Source organism: Rhinolophus sinicus, chromosome 7, assembly GCF_057876585.1.
Source record: "Rhinolophus sinicus isolate RSI-liver-muscle chromosome 7, RSI-T2T, whole genome shotgun sequence".
NCBI lineage: Eukaryota > Metazoa > Chordata > Mammalia > Chiroptera > Rhinolophidae > Rhinolophus > Rhinolophus sinicus.
This window is the reverse complement of record NC_142507.1, coordinates 10,191,131-10,211,955: the sequence shown is the minus strand read 5'-3', so window position 1 is coordinate 10,211,955 and position 20,825 is coordinate 10,191,131. Positions and strand designations below refer to the sequence as shown.

Genomic DNA, 20,825 nt, shown 5'->3' with positions numbered 1-20,825 from the left:
TCCCCGTGCTTGGGGGAATTGAGTTGGGTCCTAAGGACTTCAGCAGCATAGACATGGCCAAGTGGGCATCCGAATGGATTGGGAGGAAAGGCCAAGAGCTGGGAAGCATACTTCACAAATTGCCCAGCCTTGCTGGGAGGTGATTTGCTGCAGATATCAGAACTAGACCTTTTCCTTTTGTTTCCTAGACTAGGCCAGAATAATGCAGTGTCCTTACAAACAGTCTGTGCGGCCAAGGAGCTGGTTCTTTAGTTGGGGAGGGAAAAACGTATATGTGAGTACTTAGCCAGCATAATAATAGACGGCATTAAATAATACGCCAGTGTCCCATGCACTTCACACATATTAACTTACTTTGCCCTTATAAGAACCCAAGCGTTCTGCCTGCTCTAAATTACTAGGCCACACTGTGTTCCAATGGTGGTGACAGCCCTTGCTTTGGAGGTGTCCACATTCCTCTCATGTCTCACCACGCCCCCCCATCTGACCTATTACTGTGTTTCCCTGAAAATAAGACCGGGTCTTATATTAATTTTTTGCTCCAAAAGATACATTAAGGTTTATGTTTGGGGCATGTCCTCCTGAAAAATCATGCTAGGGCTTATTTTTAGTTGGGTCTTATTTTCGGGGAAACACGGTAGTAAGTCCTGTCATTGCGATCATTAAAAATAAGCTCTGCTTTCCATTTCCCCATCCTACCCTGAAGCTGGCCCTTGCGTACTAATAACTTGTTGCCCCACTCCTCTTGCCCTTCTCCACCGACAGCCAGAGCTATGGTCTCAAAGAGTCTGTCAGATTGGGTCACAGCCCTGTGAAATCCCTCAGGGGTCTCCCATTCCATTTAGAAGAGCGCCCCAAAGCCTTACCATGACGGCAAGTTTTTCCAGTGTCCGTTCCTTTCCCAAGTCATCTCTCCTTGGACCCATGGGCATGCTTTTCACTCTTAGCACACAGTAAGTGACAAGATGTTCCCGAGGACCTTTGCCTCTGTGCTCTGCCCCTGACCTTCACATGCTGCCTGCTTCTTAGCAGTTGGTCTCAGGTCACACAGCTGCCCACCCTTTACAGGGGAGCTCATGCCTTGTCACTTACCCATGTTACCTGTTGTAATTGTATATGGGGAAAGTTTCTGACTGAATGTATCTCTTTCATTCATTCATTCATTCATTCATTCATTCATTCATTCATTCATTCATTTCTTGTCAGGTTTTACCTGCTCCCTGTCAACACCATCCTCAGGAGCAAGGACCGCGGTCCTTAGCACCTAGGACAATGTCCCCCAGGGCGGGGACCCAGTGCATTTATTGAAGGGAATAATAGGAATTGCCCACCAGACTATAGACACTGGATGGAGAGGTACTTACACTGTGGGCCATGGTGGGAAAGGACGCTGCGCGTGGTGGGAAAGGATCCTGAGGGAGGCAGAGCGCCCGGGCGCTGGGCACGGTGTGGGACGACTGAGGGTAGAGGGTCGTTGTCAGGAAAAGGAAAAGCTCTGAGCAGAGATGAGGCAGGGATGCCTCCAGGCTGTGTGGTCCATTCAAGGACCCGGTTAATGTGTACTGAGGGCTTGTTCAGAAGGGTCCTGAGCGAGAATGTTGGGAAGAAAGGAGACTGTATTTGGAAACTCTAGAATGCCAAGGAGAGAAATCCAGGCTCTAATCTATGGTCAAGGGGGAACCTAAGCATTTCGGCCTGGGGGTGTCAGGGTGCTTTAGAAAATTCATCTTTTGACGGCATGCCTCCATTTTGCCTATTGGCCATACTTTCCTTTAACTGAAACCTAAAAATCCCTCCACTCCTCACCCCCACCTCTCTCTAAAGAGTTGCCCCCATTAGTTTTCATTGTCAGAGGGTCTGAGCATGCTCAGACACTTCAGGAACCCAGGTGCTGGGCCCGCCGTGTGCCTGTGAAAAACGGACGTTGTGGGCCTGATACATGGGTCAGACAACTATATGGTTGATGTCACGTGTTTGTAGGCATGACTCTTGTGTGTCTAAGATGAAATCCCAGGAGGAAGCTAGTTGGGCTGTTTTATAGCTCTCTGACAGCGGTCAATCTGGCTGACTTCAGAGGTGGATATGCTGTGGGCGTTCTTTATTGATAAAACTGCTTTTTATGGCTGTCCCTTGGGTACTTCAGTGGCAAATCTCGCTCTGCCATCCGAGATACTTAATGCTGAGTTCTGTTGGATAGTAGATAAATTTGAGTGAGGGTCTAGTTTATGTCGTTTCAGAGGAAGGAAAGAGCTTTTCCAGTCATCTGTTCTTACAGTGATCAAAGAGACAGCAGTTACGCTTCCACATTAATTAGTTTCCTCAAGGACTGATAAAGCCATCACGATGCGTGCTTTGTGCAGCTTCCTTTCACTGGACTCGGAGCATTCTGGCAGCCAGGGCCCGGCTAGGTCTTATCACCAAGAGATAAAGAAGAAAATACTGACATTCAAGGCGCTTACAGTACTTCACAAATCAATTTTATTAATTTAAACACAAAATGAATGAAGAAAAATTCTGTACACAGTTGTGGGCACAACACACCTTTATACAGTAAGGCCAAGATAAACTTTGTCTTTTCAATTTGCAGAGTACAAAAACGTAACATGAAAAGGCTGAAAAACTGTCAACTTCTGTTTGCTTCAAGCAAAAAAAAAAAAAAAAAAAAAAGCCATTGTTAAACAATTTGGAGAATTCACAACTGACTAATTCTAGCAGCAACATGAAAATTCAGAAAAGGATAGAGTAGCTCTTTAGCTACTTTGGGTCAAAGCTGGTTTTCCCCCCCCCCCCCCCATATAATATTAAAGAAAATTCATCCAAAACGTAATTTCATGACAATGGAAGGCTTTATAGATGAGAGAAAGAAACTAGTACCCAAACAGACCACTGCTGGAGAAAATTTGTATGGTACAACAAAGGTGACAGTTTTTATTTCCCATATTTATGCTTGTCGTGTAATATGTAACATAAATGAAGAGTAACAGTGTTTCCTTGGTGATGGTGACTGGGCTATGTCCACTGCCAGCAATGAACTTCCTTGGGAGGGTGGGGGAGAGTGGCAGAAAACAGGAAACATGAATGTAGGGAGGAATGCAACGGTTTGCTCATTTCCGGCTATGTGGTAACGTCCTCCTTTTTCTAAACAAGGAAATGCAGACACTAGAATCTGAGCACATGAAAACTTCGCTTTGCTAGTTTCCAATTCATGAACCATTTTATTAATAAAATATATCTATCATCTGCATTCTTTCTGGGAAAAGAAGCATTTGAATAATCATTTTTCCCCCCCAAGTAGTTACATATGATACATTAGGGTTGAAGATGAAAACGTGAAGTTGCAAGAGGACGTTTTTTCCAAATGACTTAAGACTCTGTGTGTTCTTTCCCTAAAGCCCGCCTAACAGCATAAAAAAAAAAAAGAACTGATGGGGGGGGGAATCCTATTGACACTTGACATCCATGCTTTTGGTCTTGACAACATTATCTAAAAAACAACCCATTATCTACATATTTATACCCAGTATACTTGGATAAGGCACTGCACGTGAGTTCGTGCACAGACTGCCTCTTACTTCACTATCCAGGCATGGCTACCTTTCAATATTTTCTACACAATATGTAAAAGAATCATCCATTATTACAAATTTACACCCCAAATTCTTTCTGTACATGATTGTCTCAGTGATGTACATATTACACGTTTAAATTAGACATACGTTAAACTACTTTGCAATGTGCTAAAAGTCAAAGTACTTGCTGTGTCATGAGGCGAAGGCCTTTCCTCGCTTATTTCGTACGTTCTTGTCTCTTCAATTATTTGATGCCAGAAAGTCTGAGTGAATGGGACGGTGCACTGGGATTATACCTCCATAAAGCTGTTTCTTTAACAAGTCTGTTCATAAATAAGTACCGATTACCCTGGGTAGGAGATACCGAAAAGTAAACCTTCTTTACAAGCAAATTCCCCCACTGGTATTCAGGAAACGCACTTCAGGCGTTATTGTGCAATCAAGTTTGCTGTTCTGCAGACGATGTTTATGTCATCACATTGAAGATGCTAAAAAACCTTAAGCGTTCGCAGGTCCTTTCTTCACAGGTTTGAACCATGTAGTTAATGTGGCAGAGACACATTACACTGTGCTAGAACATTCTCATGGCTTGTTTTCATTGAATTCACAGTACTAGAGGCAACAGCTGTTCTGAAGAAATAGACGTGGTCCTTCATGCACCACAAGGGCAGAGGTGGAGACTGACGGCAGCTGAGCATCAGTATGTCGAGATCGGTAAGTCACGAGTCGGGCGCTGATGCGAAACTCAGGCCTGCAGGACATGTCTCTGGTCACAGGGCAGCTGTGCGGTTTCAAAGTGCTATGAGGCGGTCACAGGTACTCCAGTTCCAAGGCATGGTGCAGGGCCATGAGGTCTGAGTGACTGGAGACCCTCCAGAAGGGCATGGCGTGCTGCGAAAGGGGACACACAGGTGAGGACAGAGTTCCCCAGCACACGCCCTGACCTCGCCTCTGAAACCCACTCAGGGCTGTGAAGACTGCCAGCTAAGGGCTTCCCATCACATCTGTTTAAAACAAAAACTCAAACCTAATCCTCCCCTAAGAATACTGGGCTGCATTTTAAAATGTAATCTGGAGTCTGTTTCTTTTAAGAAGGTGATGGGTAGTTTTTAAGTAGATTTACACTGTGACCTGCTTGCCAACTCCAAACTTGAAATGAAACACAGTAGCGATGACGGCAACTTTGTCAAAAACAGTTGCTTTTCGAAGGGTATGTCCAGTGGGTTTTTAATGCTGGAAGTCTAAGCAGTTTTTCTCAGTTGGTAGTATTTTTACATTTTTCCAAACTTAAGCTACTTCTCGCATGAGTAAAATTGTTTTCATTTATTTCCATCAGACATTCTTATGCATTGACCTTAAAGTGGCTTTACCATCTGGGAAAATTTTAAGTGAACATCTAAGGTGTTTCATTGTTTGTTTTGTTTTTGTAGTTTAATCAATCTAAAAATTTCGTTTTCAATGATGGAAATGTTTACGAAACACTTGATTAACCAGAGGTTGCTTCAATCGTTTAGGATGGAAACATGCTTATAAACTTGAACTGCTCAAAAGTACCGCAGTAAGCTCTTATGCATCAGCAAAATCTTTAAGAGAAAGATAATTATTGTCTTTTTGAGGACAAAATTCTATTTAGCTCTTAGAAAAACAGTTGGGTTTTTATTGCCCCAAAATAATGTTAGAGACCTGAGTATAATTTGCAATTATACTTGTAAGGAATTATTTAAAAATTCAGACTAATAGAATTTGGCATGGAAACAGCGAGTGGAACTGAGGGGCTTTGGGGGGATTAGCTATAGGTAACAGTGGAAGCTACTCACTATTTTGCTGTCAATCACTTATGTGTTATATTCTGGGAATGCAACCTGTGAAGTTACGTATTAACAATGTCTCTGTCTTAATCTGCTAAAGCATAGACCATCGTCTAATATCAATTGTAGACCTTTCTGGACTCTGTGTCTTTGTTATCCTTCGATAACTAAATAGTCCAGGACCGAGTACTAGAAATCTGTTTTCAAATTTTTAGGGATGATCCACTTGGCAACCTTAGACTTTTCAAAAACAGACTGCACTATTTTGCATTCATCCATTCAGGAATGAAGTTTTTAACTTTGCAGAGGATGTAGCAGACGCCCCTGGCCCACCCTGATAGTCACAACCTACACGTGAGTAGCAGAAATGCACAGTAACCACGAACATTCACCTGTGTTCTAATAGCAGGGCCAATTCCCTTTCCTGGGCAAACCACTGATAAGAGGAGGTAATAGCTGAGCTAGGTATGAAACAAGAGCCCTGGAGTGGATGTTTGTGTTGGGGACAGGGGATAAAGAAGAAAGTCATTGTTAGGATACTGGCTGTGTGTGACAGAAATATATGGTCAGTGACATGACTGGCTGCAGGAGCCAAAGGAGGCCGTGTCTGGTGAAACCTATAAAAGGTTTGTCAATGAGAGTTTTGATTTGTGGACTATTGTGTCAGGCACTGTCCTAAGCCCTTTACTGAGATAGAATAGGCGTTATTCTCACTAGTTCACTGAAGAAAAAACTGAGGGTTAGAGGAGGAGCAGACAGGTTATAATAATAGCTGGTAAGGAGCAAATGCAAGATTCCCAGCAGGTCTGGTCTGTAGCTGAAGCCCGTTACTGGGACGTCTCCTAACTGGCCTTTTTTTGTCCAGCACTATACATTACCAGCACAGCTCTGAGTACACACAACTCCCTTCCATGCTCTGTTTGGTAAGGGACACTAAAAAATGTGAGTGACTAGGATACATACATACATCGGATTTGAAACATGTTGGATCAGTTACAGAACAGAAAGCTTTCCTTCTTTTTGTAGAATAGAAATCCATGAATTGTAAAACATAGAGCTGTATAAAGAGATACAAATCACTTCCAATCCTGCTACCCAGATAACCTCCATGCATCTTTTTCCACATTTCACATATGTACACACTCCTCTTTGACATTAAGGCCATGTAGTACAGGCAAAGCTCGTTTATGGTGCTTCGTTACACCTCGCAGATGTTGCGTTTTGTACAAATGGAAGACAAAACCCTCCACCAGCAAAAAGATTGCTAGTACTATGTTGTGGTGGTCGGGAACTGAACCCGCAGCTTCTCCGTGGTCTGCCAGTTTTGTGCCACTCAGCATCCTGCTCACGTTACTCCTTCATCACAAGCCCACGTTTTCAACTGCACAGTGTTCTTTTTCTATCTAAACATCTACTTGGCATCTTCTACTATCCCTTTATAGCTAATTAACTTCGGTTTTTAACACTTGTGTTTATTTTCTCTAATTTCCCAGCGAGTCACTGCCCCCAATGACTGCTTCTCATGTACAACCGAGTAAAAGAAGGTGTAGAGAGTAGTTCTGTGGCTCTTCTGTACTGTTATTTTAGGATGGAACAGACGATGCTACCAGTCTTTTGGATAGCCATCTAGAAACTGTCAGTCCATCTTCATAAATATATAGAAAAGTACTCGTGAGAAGTGGAATGCTTTCTTCAGAGTAGGCTAAGTCAGATTCTCTCGCATGCCGAGTATCTGACGTTAAATGTTTCCCACAGACAACACAGAAAGCTCTTGGTGCACTCAGCAGCATGCACTGTAGAGAATCCAGCTAATGTTTTGGTCCATGATTAATGTATAAAGTCAGCATTTAATTCCGCAGTAAACTGAGGACCTGTGCCAGGGCGCCAGGTCTTACCTTTACAGGTGTAGGAGCTGATGTCAGCCGAGAGAGGATTTAACTTCAACTGTTTTAGACCACACTCAAAACACGTAATGGAAGGTGAGATTATCCATCGAGATCCCCGAATCGCCTTGTTTACTGCCACTGAAATACGGATGGCTTTAGCCTTCCTAAATTCAGTATTAACAAGAACCACATGGCCGAGCAGCCTCTGAAGTGAGTTCAAAGGCTGAAGTATGCCTGTGGTATATTACAGAGAACTCTTCACCATGCAGTGATGATGGGGTCATTCATTTGAGCAAAAGTGTAAAATGTTTGAGAACGATAACTGGCAAACCTTAGGTGCACGTGAAAGAGAACAGGCGATTTCTGGGGACACCCCCCCACAAGGACAGCAACTCCGTCCTCAGCATTATTTCATAACATGAAGGGTAACGAACGATCCCTGCTACAACCAGCAGTTCCAATCTCACAAAAATCAGTGTCTTCTTCTCTAAGAAATGTACACTTACTATTAAGTGACTGATTATAAGAAGACGGAGTCTAGGGGAGAGGATAGAGGACTCCATCTCATGTTGACCAATAATTAGAATTAATATCGCTAGACAATGTTTTCCCCAACAGGCACACATGGAGGGGAAGATGTTACGGATCTACACGAGCTTCCCAGGATACGTGGGTACAAGGTAAATAATTTTTTTTCTGCATTACTGTTTAGCCTGAAACAAATATTTCTTATATGAAATCAGAGAGTTGGTGGCAAGAGAGGAAAAGCAGGGGCTAGAATGAGGAGACAGTGTTATGCTCTTAAGTCTAATGTTGGTTATGTGACTTTAAATTATGACAGTCTCCTTGGAGCCTTAGCTCAGTTATCTGTAAAATGGGGTTTAGGAGAAATGACTCAGGGTTGCCTCTAGGTGTAGTAAAGTCTATGTATTTATTATAAAATAGTGTAAAATAGTCTATACTCTATTACCTATATAAGCCCTATAGCTACAGATTTTTAATATATAATACATTCATGATATATGCCCTCACAGACAAAAACGAGCAGTCAAGATATATCTGCTAAAACTATTTCCTTATAACGTAAGGCAGTGCGGCATTAAGAATCAAAATGACCTAGCCAGAGCAATCAGGCAAGAAAGCAAATGCATCAGAACTGGAAAAGAAGCCAAACTGTCTATTTTTGGTGACATGATCTTATATAGAGAGAATCCTAATCAATAAATTCAGTAAAGTTGCAGGATACAAAATTAACATAGAAAAATCAGAAGCATTTCTACAAATTATCTGAAAAAGAAAATATGATCCTATTTACATCAAAAACAATAGTTGGGCATAAATTTAACCAAGGAGGTGAAAGATCCTTACACTAAAAACTATAAGACATTGCTAAATCAAAGACACAAATAAATGGAAAGGTCTCCTGTGATCATGGATTAGAAGAATTAATATTGTTAAAATACTGACACTACCCACATCCATCTATAGAGTCAATGCAATCTCTATCAAGATGCCAAGGGCATTTTTTTTTACAGAAGTAGAAAAACATCCCACAAAAGACCCGAATGGCCAAAGTAATCCTAAGGAGGAACGAAGGGGGAGGAATCACACTTCCTGATTTGAAGTTACATTAGAAAGCTATGGTAATCAAAACAGCATGGTACTGGCATAAAAACAAACACAAAGACCCATGGAACAGAATTGAGAGCCCAGAAATAAACCCATGCTTGTATGTTCAACTAATATTTGACAAGGGAGCCCAGAATACTCACTGGAGAAAATTGGCATTTCACATGTAAAAGAATGAAACTAGACAAGTATCTTGCACCACTCACAAAAATTAACCTGAGATGGATAAGACGTAAAGACCAGAAATTGTAAATCTTTTAGAAGAAACATAAGAAAACAGTTCCTTGACATGGGTCTTTGGATGTGACACCTAAAGCAGAAGGAACAAAATAAACAAGTGGGCTACATTAAGCTAAAAAAAGCTTCTGCACTGCACAAGAAATGATCAACAAAATGAAAACCTACAGAATGGGAAAAAAATATTTGCAAACTATATCTGATAAGGGGTTAATAGCCAAAATATATAATGAACTCATAGGACTTGATAGCAAAACAACAAACAATCCAATTACAAAATGGGCGGAGGACCTGAATAGTCATTTTTTTCCAAGGAAGACATACAGACGGCCAACAGCTACATGAAAAGGCGTTCGACAGCACTAATCATCAGGGAAATGCAAATCAAAGCCACAATGAGCTGCCTGTCACCTCATGCCTGTTAGAATGGCTATCATCAGAAAGACAAGAGATAACAAATGCTGGTGAGGATGTGGAGCAAAGGCACGCTTATATATTCCTGATGGAAATATAAATTGGTGGAGCCAATGGACGTTCCTCAAAAAATTAGAAATAGAACTAGCATATGATCCAGCAATTCCACTTCTGGGTATATAGCCAAAGGAAATGAAAAACTATGTGGAAGAGATATCTGCACCCTTATGTTCTTAGCAGCATTTAAAATCCCCAAGACACAGAAACAGCCTGAGTGTTTATTGGCAGATGAATGGCTAAAGAAGTTGTGGGTTACATACACATTAGACTATTATTCAGCCATAAGAATGAAGGCAATCCTGCCATTGGTGACAGCATGGACCTTGAGTCCATTATGCTAAATTGCTCAATTAAATTAAGTCAGACAGAGAAGGATCAATTTTGTATGATCTCAGTTACATGCAGAATCTAAAAAAACAAAACCCAACAACCTCCCCACCCCAAACTCATAGAAAAAGGGATCAAATTCGTGGTTACCAGCGGTGACAGGTAGGAGAATTGGATGAAGGTGGTCAAAAGACACCAACACCCAATTATAAGGTGTATAACACGACGACTGTAGTTAGCACTGCTATATGGTAGATTTGAAAGTTGACCCTAAGAGTGCACATCACAGGGAAAAATCCCTTTTTTTTGTAGCTCTATAAGGTGATGGATGTGAACTAAATTTATTGTGGTAATCATTTCACAATATAAGTCAAGCCCTCATGCTGTGCACCTTAAATTTATACAGTGCTGGAGGTCAGTTACATCTCAACCAACCAAAAAGGAATCAAAATGATACATTCTGAGAGGAGAGCTCTGCTGTAAGCTGGAAAGACGAAGGTAGGCCTGCATGGAATTTGAAGAATGGGCAAAAAAGGGATGGGACTCCCAGTCAGGAGATGGTATGTGACAAGGCTAACAGGTGGAATGCACAGAGCATTTAGTGTGGAGGTGATGGGGCTAGAAGGGGGTGTGTGTGTGTGACAAAGACTAATAGAAGGAGATGTTCCCAGGTAGAAATATCTAGCTAGGAAGGAGGAACGTTAAGCAATTTAGCACGGCACTTAGGGAAGGATGGGTTGGAGGTGGCAGCAGAAAAACTAGGCAGAAGGACAGTGGAAAGGGAGTGGGTGCAAAGGATAGGAGACTTTGTGGAGAGAGAAGTCACGCGACTTGGTGATGGTTTGGAGGTAGAGAACAGCAAAGCAAATGGGAATGGGTGAACTGGTTTGTGAAAGCTGAGAGCATTTGCTGGTATTGAGATGGGATGACCTGGGATATTCCATCAGGCAACTAGAGCCCTGGGAGTAAAAACACAGCTAACCAGAATATTAACAGAAATGATAGGTGCAATTATGATGTGTGTATGAGTCGTTCATCAAGATTAGGTATATCGTGAGAGAAGTAGGTACCAAGGCCTACACCTTGGGAAAGAGCACATGTTTGGGGGTCATTAGCACAAAAATATTCCCTGAATAATGGGGAAATAATGACACATTCTTTCCGATCCTCCTGTCCATACATGCAGCTTTCCAAATTCCCTTATGTTAGCTTTCCATGTCACTTTTCCTCCTCATCTGACATTTGGCATTTATCCCTTCTGATTATATATAAAACCAACAACACCAAAAGCTGGGTGTATGGACACTCGCATGTAAGGGGAATTATGCTGAATTATTAAAAAATCTATTAGTAAAATGTTTCAAAAACATAAGAGCACATAACCTTTGGCCCCGTATCACATTTCTAGAAATTTAGATACACTTGCTCATGAACAAACCACATAAAGACCATTTACTGCAGACCTGTTTATAATAGTAAATGCTGGAAACCACCTAGATGTTCAGCCCGAGGGGACTCATTAAATTATAGCACACCCACATAATGCATTACTGATACAGCCATTTCAAAGAGCTAGAGACACATGGACTGATGTGGAATAACTGCCAGGATGTCCTGGTAAGTGAAAGAAAGTGGATAGTTACCATTTGTGTGAAAAAATTAACATATCTGTGCTTTCCTATGCATACATTATCTAGAAAATTTGCATACAGAAGTACAAATACCTCTCAAATTGTAAATAAAGAGATCTCAGGAGATAGATTATTCTAAGAACTCAGCATGAAACTCATGACACAACATTGCTCTTTTTTTATTTGTATATCTGCTTCATCTTTAGGCCTAAGTGAGTTTAAGCACGGAAGAAAATCTGATTCAAGGCCTGGCATATATAGTATAGTATATGTTCCTTAAGTACTAAATGAATATAATGGCTTTAGAATAATAAAATTCACTGTAATCAGTGATAGTAATTTCTCAAATAACACTAAAAGAAAAATCTTAAAAGCTGCAAGAGAGAAACGACTAGTTATGTATAAGAGAACACCCATAAGATTATGAGCTGATTTTTCAGCAGAAATTGCAGGAAGAGAGTGGAATGATTTATTCAAACTGATTATGGGGGAAAATCTGCATAAAAGAATACTGTACCTGGCAAGGTTATAAGTCAGAATTGAAGGAGAGATAGTTTCTCCGAGATAAACAAAACTAAAAGCTTTTCACCACTGAAATAGCATTATAGGAAATGTTAAAAAAAACTTCTTTAAGAAGAAAACAAAAGGCCAAAACTAGAAATAAATTAAATCTCACTAGTAAAGGCAAACATAATAGATCAATCACTTATAAAGCTAGTATGAAGGTTAAAAGACAAAAGTGATAAAATCATATATAGCAACAATACTTGTTATGGGATATACACACACACACAATGTAAAATATGACATTAAAATCATAAAATGTGAGGGAAGGGAGTAAATATGTAGTGCTTTTTGAATGTGTTCAAACTTAAGTGACTGTCAACTTAAAATGGACTGTTATATACATAGATTGTTATCTATAAATCTCATGGTGACCTACCAAAACAAAAACCTACAATAGATGCACAAGAAAGAAAAAGAAAGCATTAAAGAAACATTAAATCACAAAGGAAGAAAACAAGAGAAGAAAGGCACAGAAAAAAATATTAAGAAAGTGGAAGTAAGTACATACCTATCAATAATTACTTTACATATAAATTGACTAAATGCTCCAATCAAAAGACATAGGATGGATTTAAAAAATGGACTACATGCTCCACTCAGAAGACACAGACCCGTACATATGCTGCCTACAAGAGACCAAGAGACTCACTTCATACTGAAAGTAAAGGGATGGACAAAATATATAGCATGCAAATGGAAACAAAAAGAAAGCTGGGAGAGCAATACTTCTATCAAACAAAATTTAAAACAAAGACTGTAACAAGAGACGAAAAAGGGATCAATCTAAGAAGACGATATGACACTTCTAGACATCTATACACCCAACATAGAAGCACCTAAGTACATCCATAAATACTGACATAAAGGGTGAGACTGACAGTATTGCAGTGACAGCAGGGGTCTGTGACACTCCACTTTCATCGATGGCTAGATCATTCCCACAGAAACTCAACAAGACAGTGACCTTAAATGATACATGACCAAACAAGATGGACTGAAGAGATACAGAACATTCTACCCAAAACAGAATACACATTCTTTTCAAGTGCACATGGAACGTTCTTCAGGATAAATCACATGTTAGGGCACAAAACAAGTTTCAATAAATTTAAGAAGATTAAAGTCATATCAAACATATTTTCGACCACAACAGTAGGAAACTAGAAATCAATTATAAGAAGAAAACTGGACAAACACAAACATGGGAGTCTAAACAACACACTACTAAACGATCAATGTTCAATGAAGAAATCAAAGAGAAAAATTTTAAATTACCTCAAGATAAATGAAACTAGAAACACAATGGTCTAAAGTCTATGGGATTCAGCAGAAGCAGTTCTAAGGGTAAGTTTATATAGTGATACAGGCCTACCTCAAGAAAGAAGAAAAATCTCAATACAAACCATATATCTAATTGAATTGGAAAAAGAAAAACAAACAAAAGCCAAAGTTAGTAGATGGAAAGAAATAAAAATCTGAGTGGAAATAAATGAAACAAAGGAAAAAAAAAAAACACCATAAAAATATCACAACTAAGAGCTGGTTCTTTGAAATAATAAACAAAATTGATAAAACATTAGCCAGACTCATCAAGGAAGAAAGAGGGCTCAAATAAAAGAGAAGTTACAACAGACACCACAGAAATACAAAGGATCATAAGAGAATACTATAAACAATTTTATACCAACAAAGTGAACAATGTAGAAGAAATGGATAAATTCCTAGGAACACACAACCTACCAAGATGAATTATGTAGAAATAGAAAATCTGAACAAACCTAATATCAGTAATCAAAAAGTCCCAACAAACAAAAGTCCAGGACCAGATGGCTTCAAAGGAAAATTCTATGAAACACTTACAGAAGAGTTAATTAATACCTATCCTTCTCAAACTGTTCCAAAAAATTGAAGAGGGAGGAACTCTTCCAAACTCATTCTATGAGGCCAGTATTACCCTGATACCAAAACCAGACAGACACTACAAAGCAAGAAAATTACAAACCAATATCCCTGATGACCATAGATGTAAAAATTCTCTACAAAATATTAGCAAACTAAATTTGATACGTTAAAAGGCTCATACACCATGATCAGGTGGGATTTCTTGCAGGGATGTGAGGATGATTCAATATCCACAAATCAATATGATACACCACATCAACAAAATAAAGGATAAAAATCATATGATCACCTCAATAGATGAAAACAAAAAAAAAGCATTTGAGAAAATTCAACATCTATTTATGATTAAAAACTCTCAACAAAGTGGGTATAGAGGGAACATACCTCAACATAATAAAGGGATCAGGAACAAGACAAAGATGGCCCACTCTTGCCACTTTTATTCAACATAGCATTGGAAGTCCTAGCCACAGCAATCAGAGAAGAAAAAGTGATAAATGACACCAATTGGAAAGAGGAAGTAAAACTGTTTAGATGACCTGATACTACATATTGAAAACTTGATTCTACAAAAAACTATTAGAACTAATAAATGAATTCAGTAAAGTCACAGGATACAAAATTAATATACAGAAATCTGTTGCATTTCTAAACATTAAAATGAGCTATTAGAAATAGAAGTCAAGAAAATTCCATTTACAAGTACATCAAAAAACATATCTAGGAATAAATTCAGCCAAGGAGACGAAAGACTTGTACTCTGAAAACTGTAAGACACTAATGAAAGAAACTGAAGATGACACAAATAAATTGAAGGATATACACGGATTGGAAGAATTAACATCATTTCAATGTCCGTACTGCTCAAAGCAATCTATGGATTCAATGCACTCCCTATCAAAATACCAATGACATTTTTTCATAGAACTAGAACAAATAATCCTAAAATTTATATGGAACCACCAAAGATCCTGAGTAGCCAAAGCATTCTTGAAAAAGAACAAAGGTGGCGGTATCACACTACCTGATACCAAAATATACTACAAAGCTATAGTATCGAAACAGTATGGTACTGGCATAAAAACAGACACATAAATTAGTAGAACAGAATAGACAGCCCAGAAATAAATCCATTATTGCATGGTCAATTAATTTACAATAGAGGAAGCAAGAATATACAATGGGGAAAGACATCTCTTCAATAAATGTTGGGAAAACTGGACAGCTACGTTAAAAAAATGGAACTGGGCCACTTTCTTACCCCATATACAAAAATAAACTCAAAATGGATTTAAGAATTAAATGTAAGACCAGAAACCATACTACTCCTAGAAGAAAACATACTAGAAAGCTTATGCACAGGGAAGGTAACCATCAGCAAAACAAAATGACAACCCACTGAAAGAGAGAATATATTCACAAATGATTTATCTGACAAGGAGTTAATATTCAAAATATACAAAGAACTTACATAACGCAACATCAGGGGGAGAAAAAAACCAAACAAACCCAAGCAATCTGATTAACAATCTGAATAGACAGTTTTCCAAGAAGACATATAGATGGCCAACAGACATGCGAAAAGATGATCAATGACACTTGTCAGCAGGGAAATGCAAATCAAAACCAGAGTAAGGTATCACGTCACATCTGTCAGATTAGTTACTTGTTGTCTTTTTGATAATAGCAAAACAACAAGGGTTGGTGAGGATGTGGAGAAAAGGGAACCCCTGTGCATTGTGGGTGGGGTTACAAATTGGTGCAGCCACTATGGAAAACAGTATGGAGGAACCGTCAGTTTTTTCTCTGGGTCTCTGAGTTTATTTCTATTTTGTTTGCTCTTTTATTGTTCTTTAGATTCCACATGTAAAGTGAGGTCATATAGTATTTGTCTTTCTCAGTCTGACTTATTTCACTTAGCATAATATTCTCTAGGTCCATCCATGTTGCAAATGGTAAGATTTCCCTCTTTTTTATGGCCAAGTAATACTCCATTGTATAAATGTACCACAGTTTCTTTATCCAATCGTCTATTGATGGGCATTTCGGTTGTTTCCATATCTTGGCTATTGTGAATAGCACTGAAATAAACATACGGGGGCATTTATTTTTTTGAATTAGTGTTTTGGATTTCTTTGGATAAATACCCAGGAGTGGAATTTCTAGGTCATTAGATAGTTCTATTTTCAGTTTTTTGAGGAACCTCCTTACTGTTTTCCATAGATGCCTGATCACTGTGCTATACACCTAAAGCTGAGGTAGAATATTGAATGTCAACTATAATTAAATATATTTAAATATATAAATATATAAAAATATATTTACACACACAGGGTGACAAAAATGTGTACACATTTTAAGAAAGGAAAAATAAGTATTAAAATTATTCTGATGGGAACCACTTTGAGCACCTCTAGTAATTGCAGAAGTCAAACGTGACTTGTGTTCATCTTTTGTTATTGGTATTTATTGAGTATTACAATTTTAATAGTTTTTTTCCTTTCTTAAAATGTGTGCACATTTTTTTGGCACCCTCTGTATGTATAGTCACGGATGTAAAGTACAGCATAGGGAATATAGTCAATGGTATTGTAATAGCTCTGTACGATGTCAGAAGGGTTGTAGACTTTGGGGGGTGGTTATCACTATGTGAGGGGTGTATTTATCATAATGTCTAATCATTATGTTGTTTTTGTACACCTGAAACTAATAATAAAATAAAAAATACCCAGTATGGAGGTTCCTCAAAAACCTAAAATAGAACTACCATATGACCCAGCAATTCCCCTGGTGGGTATCTGAAAACAAAAAGAAAAAAATAAAGTCACTGCATTAAAAAAAAAAACCCCTGGTATGCAGTACTATGTGCTCATTCCCCAAGTACTCAATGAAAGTAATGGCTTTAAAATAAGAAAATCCACTATACTCAGCGTTAGTGATCCCCATCTCATTGAAATAAAACTAAAAGCAAAAAGTTGCATTAAATATGTTATCTTTTTTACAAAAGCACCTTATTTGTCTCCTGAATAAGCTTAGAATCGAGCATTAGATCCTCAGCTTCATCTCGGATCTTAGCAAGTTTTGTAGGACATTTAAAATGGACATTTTTTTGGTGAAGCCTTTGTCATTATTTAGAATCGCAGTTGCTTGCCATTATCCCCTCCCCGATATGCTTCACAAGAGATTTATTTTAAGGAGTTCCCTGAGAAGTAAATAAGTTTAGTTGTGGGGCTATAAAAAACAAGGCCAGTTGTATTCTAGAAACGAAAACTGTTTTCAGTGTGCAGGAGACCATTACTTAACATTTTGATTTAAAAAAAAAATCATATGCCTAATTATTTTCACTCAAGGTATGTTGTATAGGGAAACAGAATTTTATGGTTAAAAAAAAAAGGCGTAGCAGATTTTGACAACAAAAGACATATGTCAAAGAAAGACATCCATAGATAGATGGCTTCCCACATTCTCTCTCTCGTCTTTCTAGGAACAGAGGTGCTCGCAGAAGACTCTTTGGCAGAGATCGATATGGAATAATGTTCTTCTTTTAAATAAACAAAGGTATTTCTAACATTTTCTCTCTGAAGGGGTGTTTTTTAATGATAAAAATTATAGAATTAGATGAAATTGCTGAGGAAAATCCTGGGAACTATACTGGCAAAAAGAACAAGGATGACAAACCAGAATTCAGTTGTCCAGAACAAAACAGGCAACTGGCAGAATAGTCACTGGTTTTCATTTCTGGGCTTAAAAAACAACAACAACTACATACCTTTAGCAAAAGAACATTATTTAGGGAGATGAAAGACATCTTCACAGGGAAATGAGTGTTGTACTAGATTTTTACAAGGACGTAGGAAATTACGAGAGACAAGCTAAATGGTTAAAATCAGTTTAGAAGCAATGCAAAATGCTTTGTTTTTGAAAAATATTTTAGTGCTCAAGCTGGCAGAACTTCACTGGTTCACTATTAATTTTATTTAATAATCTAAAATGCTCATGAACTATAAATTATGTATCAGAATTAGTGTTCTATTTTTGAAATCTTAATCATAAATATAAAATGAGAGGAAAGAGGATACTAAATAGCTCTATCTACTTCCTAAAAGGAAAGACATGAATATTGCACACTTTAATAATTGAAAAAGCATGAAAATTCCTTTTTGTAAGTCAAATCATATTTAAGATATGTAAATACCATTTATAATTTGAACGAATTTTGTGCTAAATCTCACAGACATAACTGGCTTACAGACTAGTTTGACCACACTTTCTAACTGTGTGAACTTGGCCAAATTATTTACCTTCCTGTGCCTCTTTTTTCTCATCTGTAAATTGGGCCTAAGGATTCCTTCCTCATTGATTTACTGTGAGGATTTAATGAGATAATGAGTAGGAAGTACCTAATAGAGGGTCTGGGACATACTAAGGGCTTTATAATTGATAGTAATTCTTGTTCCTTACCATAATAATTATTAATGCACTTATAGCATGGATAACCATCTCTTTATTTCTTTAGCTTGAATTTTTATATGTAATTTTTAAACTGGGATACTGATGAATTTTAGTTTTTCCCCTAAGTTAAATAGTCAATATTCTCCATCTTTGTGTGGAACTCCACTTTAAAGATATTCATTATCTATTGTGACTCATTAGGTCTTTGTCCCTTTAATTATGCACAAAAGTACTGCAATTTTAAAATACTAGTTAACCTAAAAAGAAGGCTAGCCAGAACATAAGAAATGGCCAGTTTGTCACTCTGGATGATATCGTTGATGACATCTAAATCTTTTGTGACATTGTTTAGGAATCTGAACCTTTGGATAAATCTGTCCACTTTACATTCACACATACACAGTCGTTCAGCTCCTGGTCACAGTTTTGTCCGAGTTCCCACACTGGTAGGTTTCAAGGGGCAAGGAGTTTGTTCGTAATAGATACTATTGGAATCTTACCACATACACATCCCAGGAAATCAAAACAAAAAGTTGAAGCTAGGAGTACTCAGTGAAAAAATTCAGAGAGGATGTTCTTTGCCGGCAGCTGCCTACTTCTTTTTGGTGTAGGGTGGGTGTGCCCCAAGTAAAAACAACACACAAAGATAAATAGTGGAAACAATTTCACCGGTTCTTCAAAGAGCGCAAATACTCTTAGTCCTATGACTACTTTCATTCTAACCTCAGACCATGAATTCCTTTACTTTTTCCATGTTGTGTTCACCCATGCCAACCAAGCACCTGAGAACCATACTGCTCAGACAGGTTTAGGAAGGGACGCACCCACAGAAACCTTGGAGGGGCCCAAAGAATCGCATGTGTCCCTTGCATTTTAAGTCAGCACTTTCCTAAGCATCCTTCCGCCTACCACAAGCTGCAAGGCCCCCTTTTGGCAATCTTCTCCTGAAATGAAAACTTTCTGGTGAATACTGGAGAGAGAAGGTCCAGTCTGGAAGGGCGACTCCCACCTTTGGCCCTGGGTCACCAGGCAGGAAATGCTGCTCTTCAGTTCTGCACTGCTCGGAGGAGCAAATCTATCCCAGGTCCCTCGAGCCGCTAGGAGATTCTGTCTAGGAATGGCATGGGGATTCCAGAAGCTTCCCAGGAAAAGGACCTGAGTCTGGGTTCCCACTGGACGTCCTCTTTAACTTTCCAGGGTTGAGTTTTGGGTATTCTACATGTAGTCTGGGAAAGATTTCATCTTGTGAAGACAGCCCAAAGGGCTAGCATATATACCTAATGACGATGGTGGTTGGCTATTGGTGAAGTTGGAATGTCAGAACCAGTCCTTAAGTGACAAATTCTGCTGGGCATCAAAGTCTACTGGATCTGAAGTGTGTGTGGGTGCCCACCAGTGCCAATCACACTTGGGGAGCATATAATCCTGGGCACACTGTGGATGTAAGAGTACAAGGGAAAAATCTATTATTTAAAGGACTGGGGTCAGCTTCTATGTTTTTATTGGAATTCAGAGGCACTGAAGGCGTATGATGTCAGCTTTAGACTCTATAACAAGGCTGACCATGTGTCCTGCTTAATGCCGCATTTATATGCTGGTGACTTTTTGTGCTACTTCTGGTACATACTAGAATATTCCAGAAAAACTGAATTGTTGCATCTTTTATGGAAATACACAGTAATTTCCATGAGTGTATGGGGAAGGGAAGGGAAAATTGTTGATTAATCTCATAAAATATTTATAGAGTATGACTGTGTCAAGAGTTAGGGAGTTGTAAAATACTTTGAAAACAGTCTCAAGGCAACAAACCAAAGCAAAAGAAGATCCCTACCTCTCTGCAGCTCACACTTTCCCACTGAAAACAGGTACATATACAAATAATTGATTGCACATTTGATATGTGTCAGGCTCTGTTTTATGGATTTTACATAACTAAATCGAATCTTTAAAACAGCCCAATGAGCGAGGTGCTAGTATTATCCCCACTTACAGATAAGGAACAAGAAAAAGGTAATTAACGTTCAAAATCACAGAACTGGTAAGCGGCGGGTCCGGCTCAAGAATCCAAGCTATTTACAACTTCTCCAATGAAAGTATAAAAAAGTGCATGCTCCTTCAACTGAACTCTTACAAACAGGGGAAATAGAAAAGCTGGTGCATGAACTGGAATCTGAAAAGTAAGATGACAGGAGGGCACCGGGAAAAAGATCCTTCCAAGTGGAGGCAATAGCAGGGAAGAAGTGCTGGGAGCAGCCAAAGGAAGGTCAGCCGACCAACGTGACCCCAAAGTAAGGAGCGAGCGTGGAAAAGAGGGGAAACGTAGGTTATTACTAGACTGAGAAG

At 38.9% G+C, this 20,825-nt stretch overlaps 1 protein-coding gene across 17 annotated transcripts in view; it reads right to left on the bottom strand.

Annotated features, from left to right (window-relative positions):
* Positions 1-2,460: 2,460 nt before the first annotated feature.
* Positions 2,461-20,825, bottom strand: part of EYA1 (EYA transcriptional coactivator and phosphatase 1) — a 294,427-nt gene continuing 276,062 nt past the window's right edge. For all 17 annotated transcript variants that reach the window (XM_019726030.3, XM_074318728.2, XM_019726026.3 and 14 more), the window contains one exon: positions 2,461-4,460. In XM_019726030.3, coding sequence (XP_019581589.1) covers positions 4,380-4,460 — 81 coding nt within the window. In that variant the 3' untranslated portion in view covers positions 2,461-4,379. The remainder of the gene's footprint in view (positions 4,461-20,825) is intronic.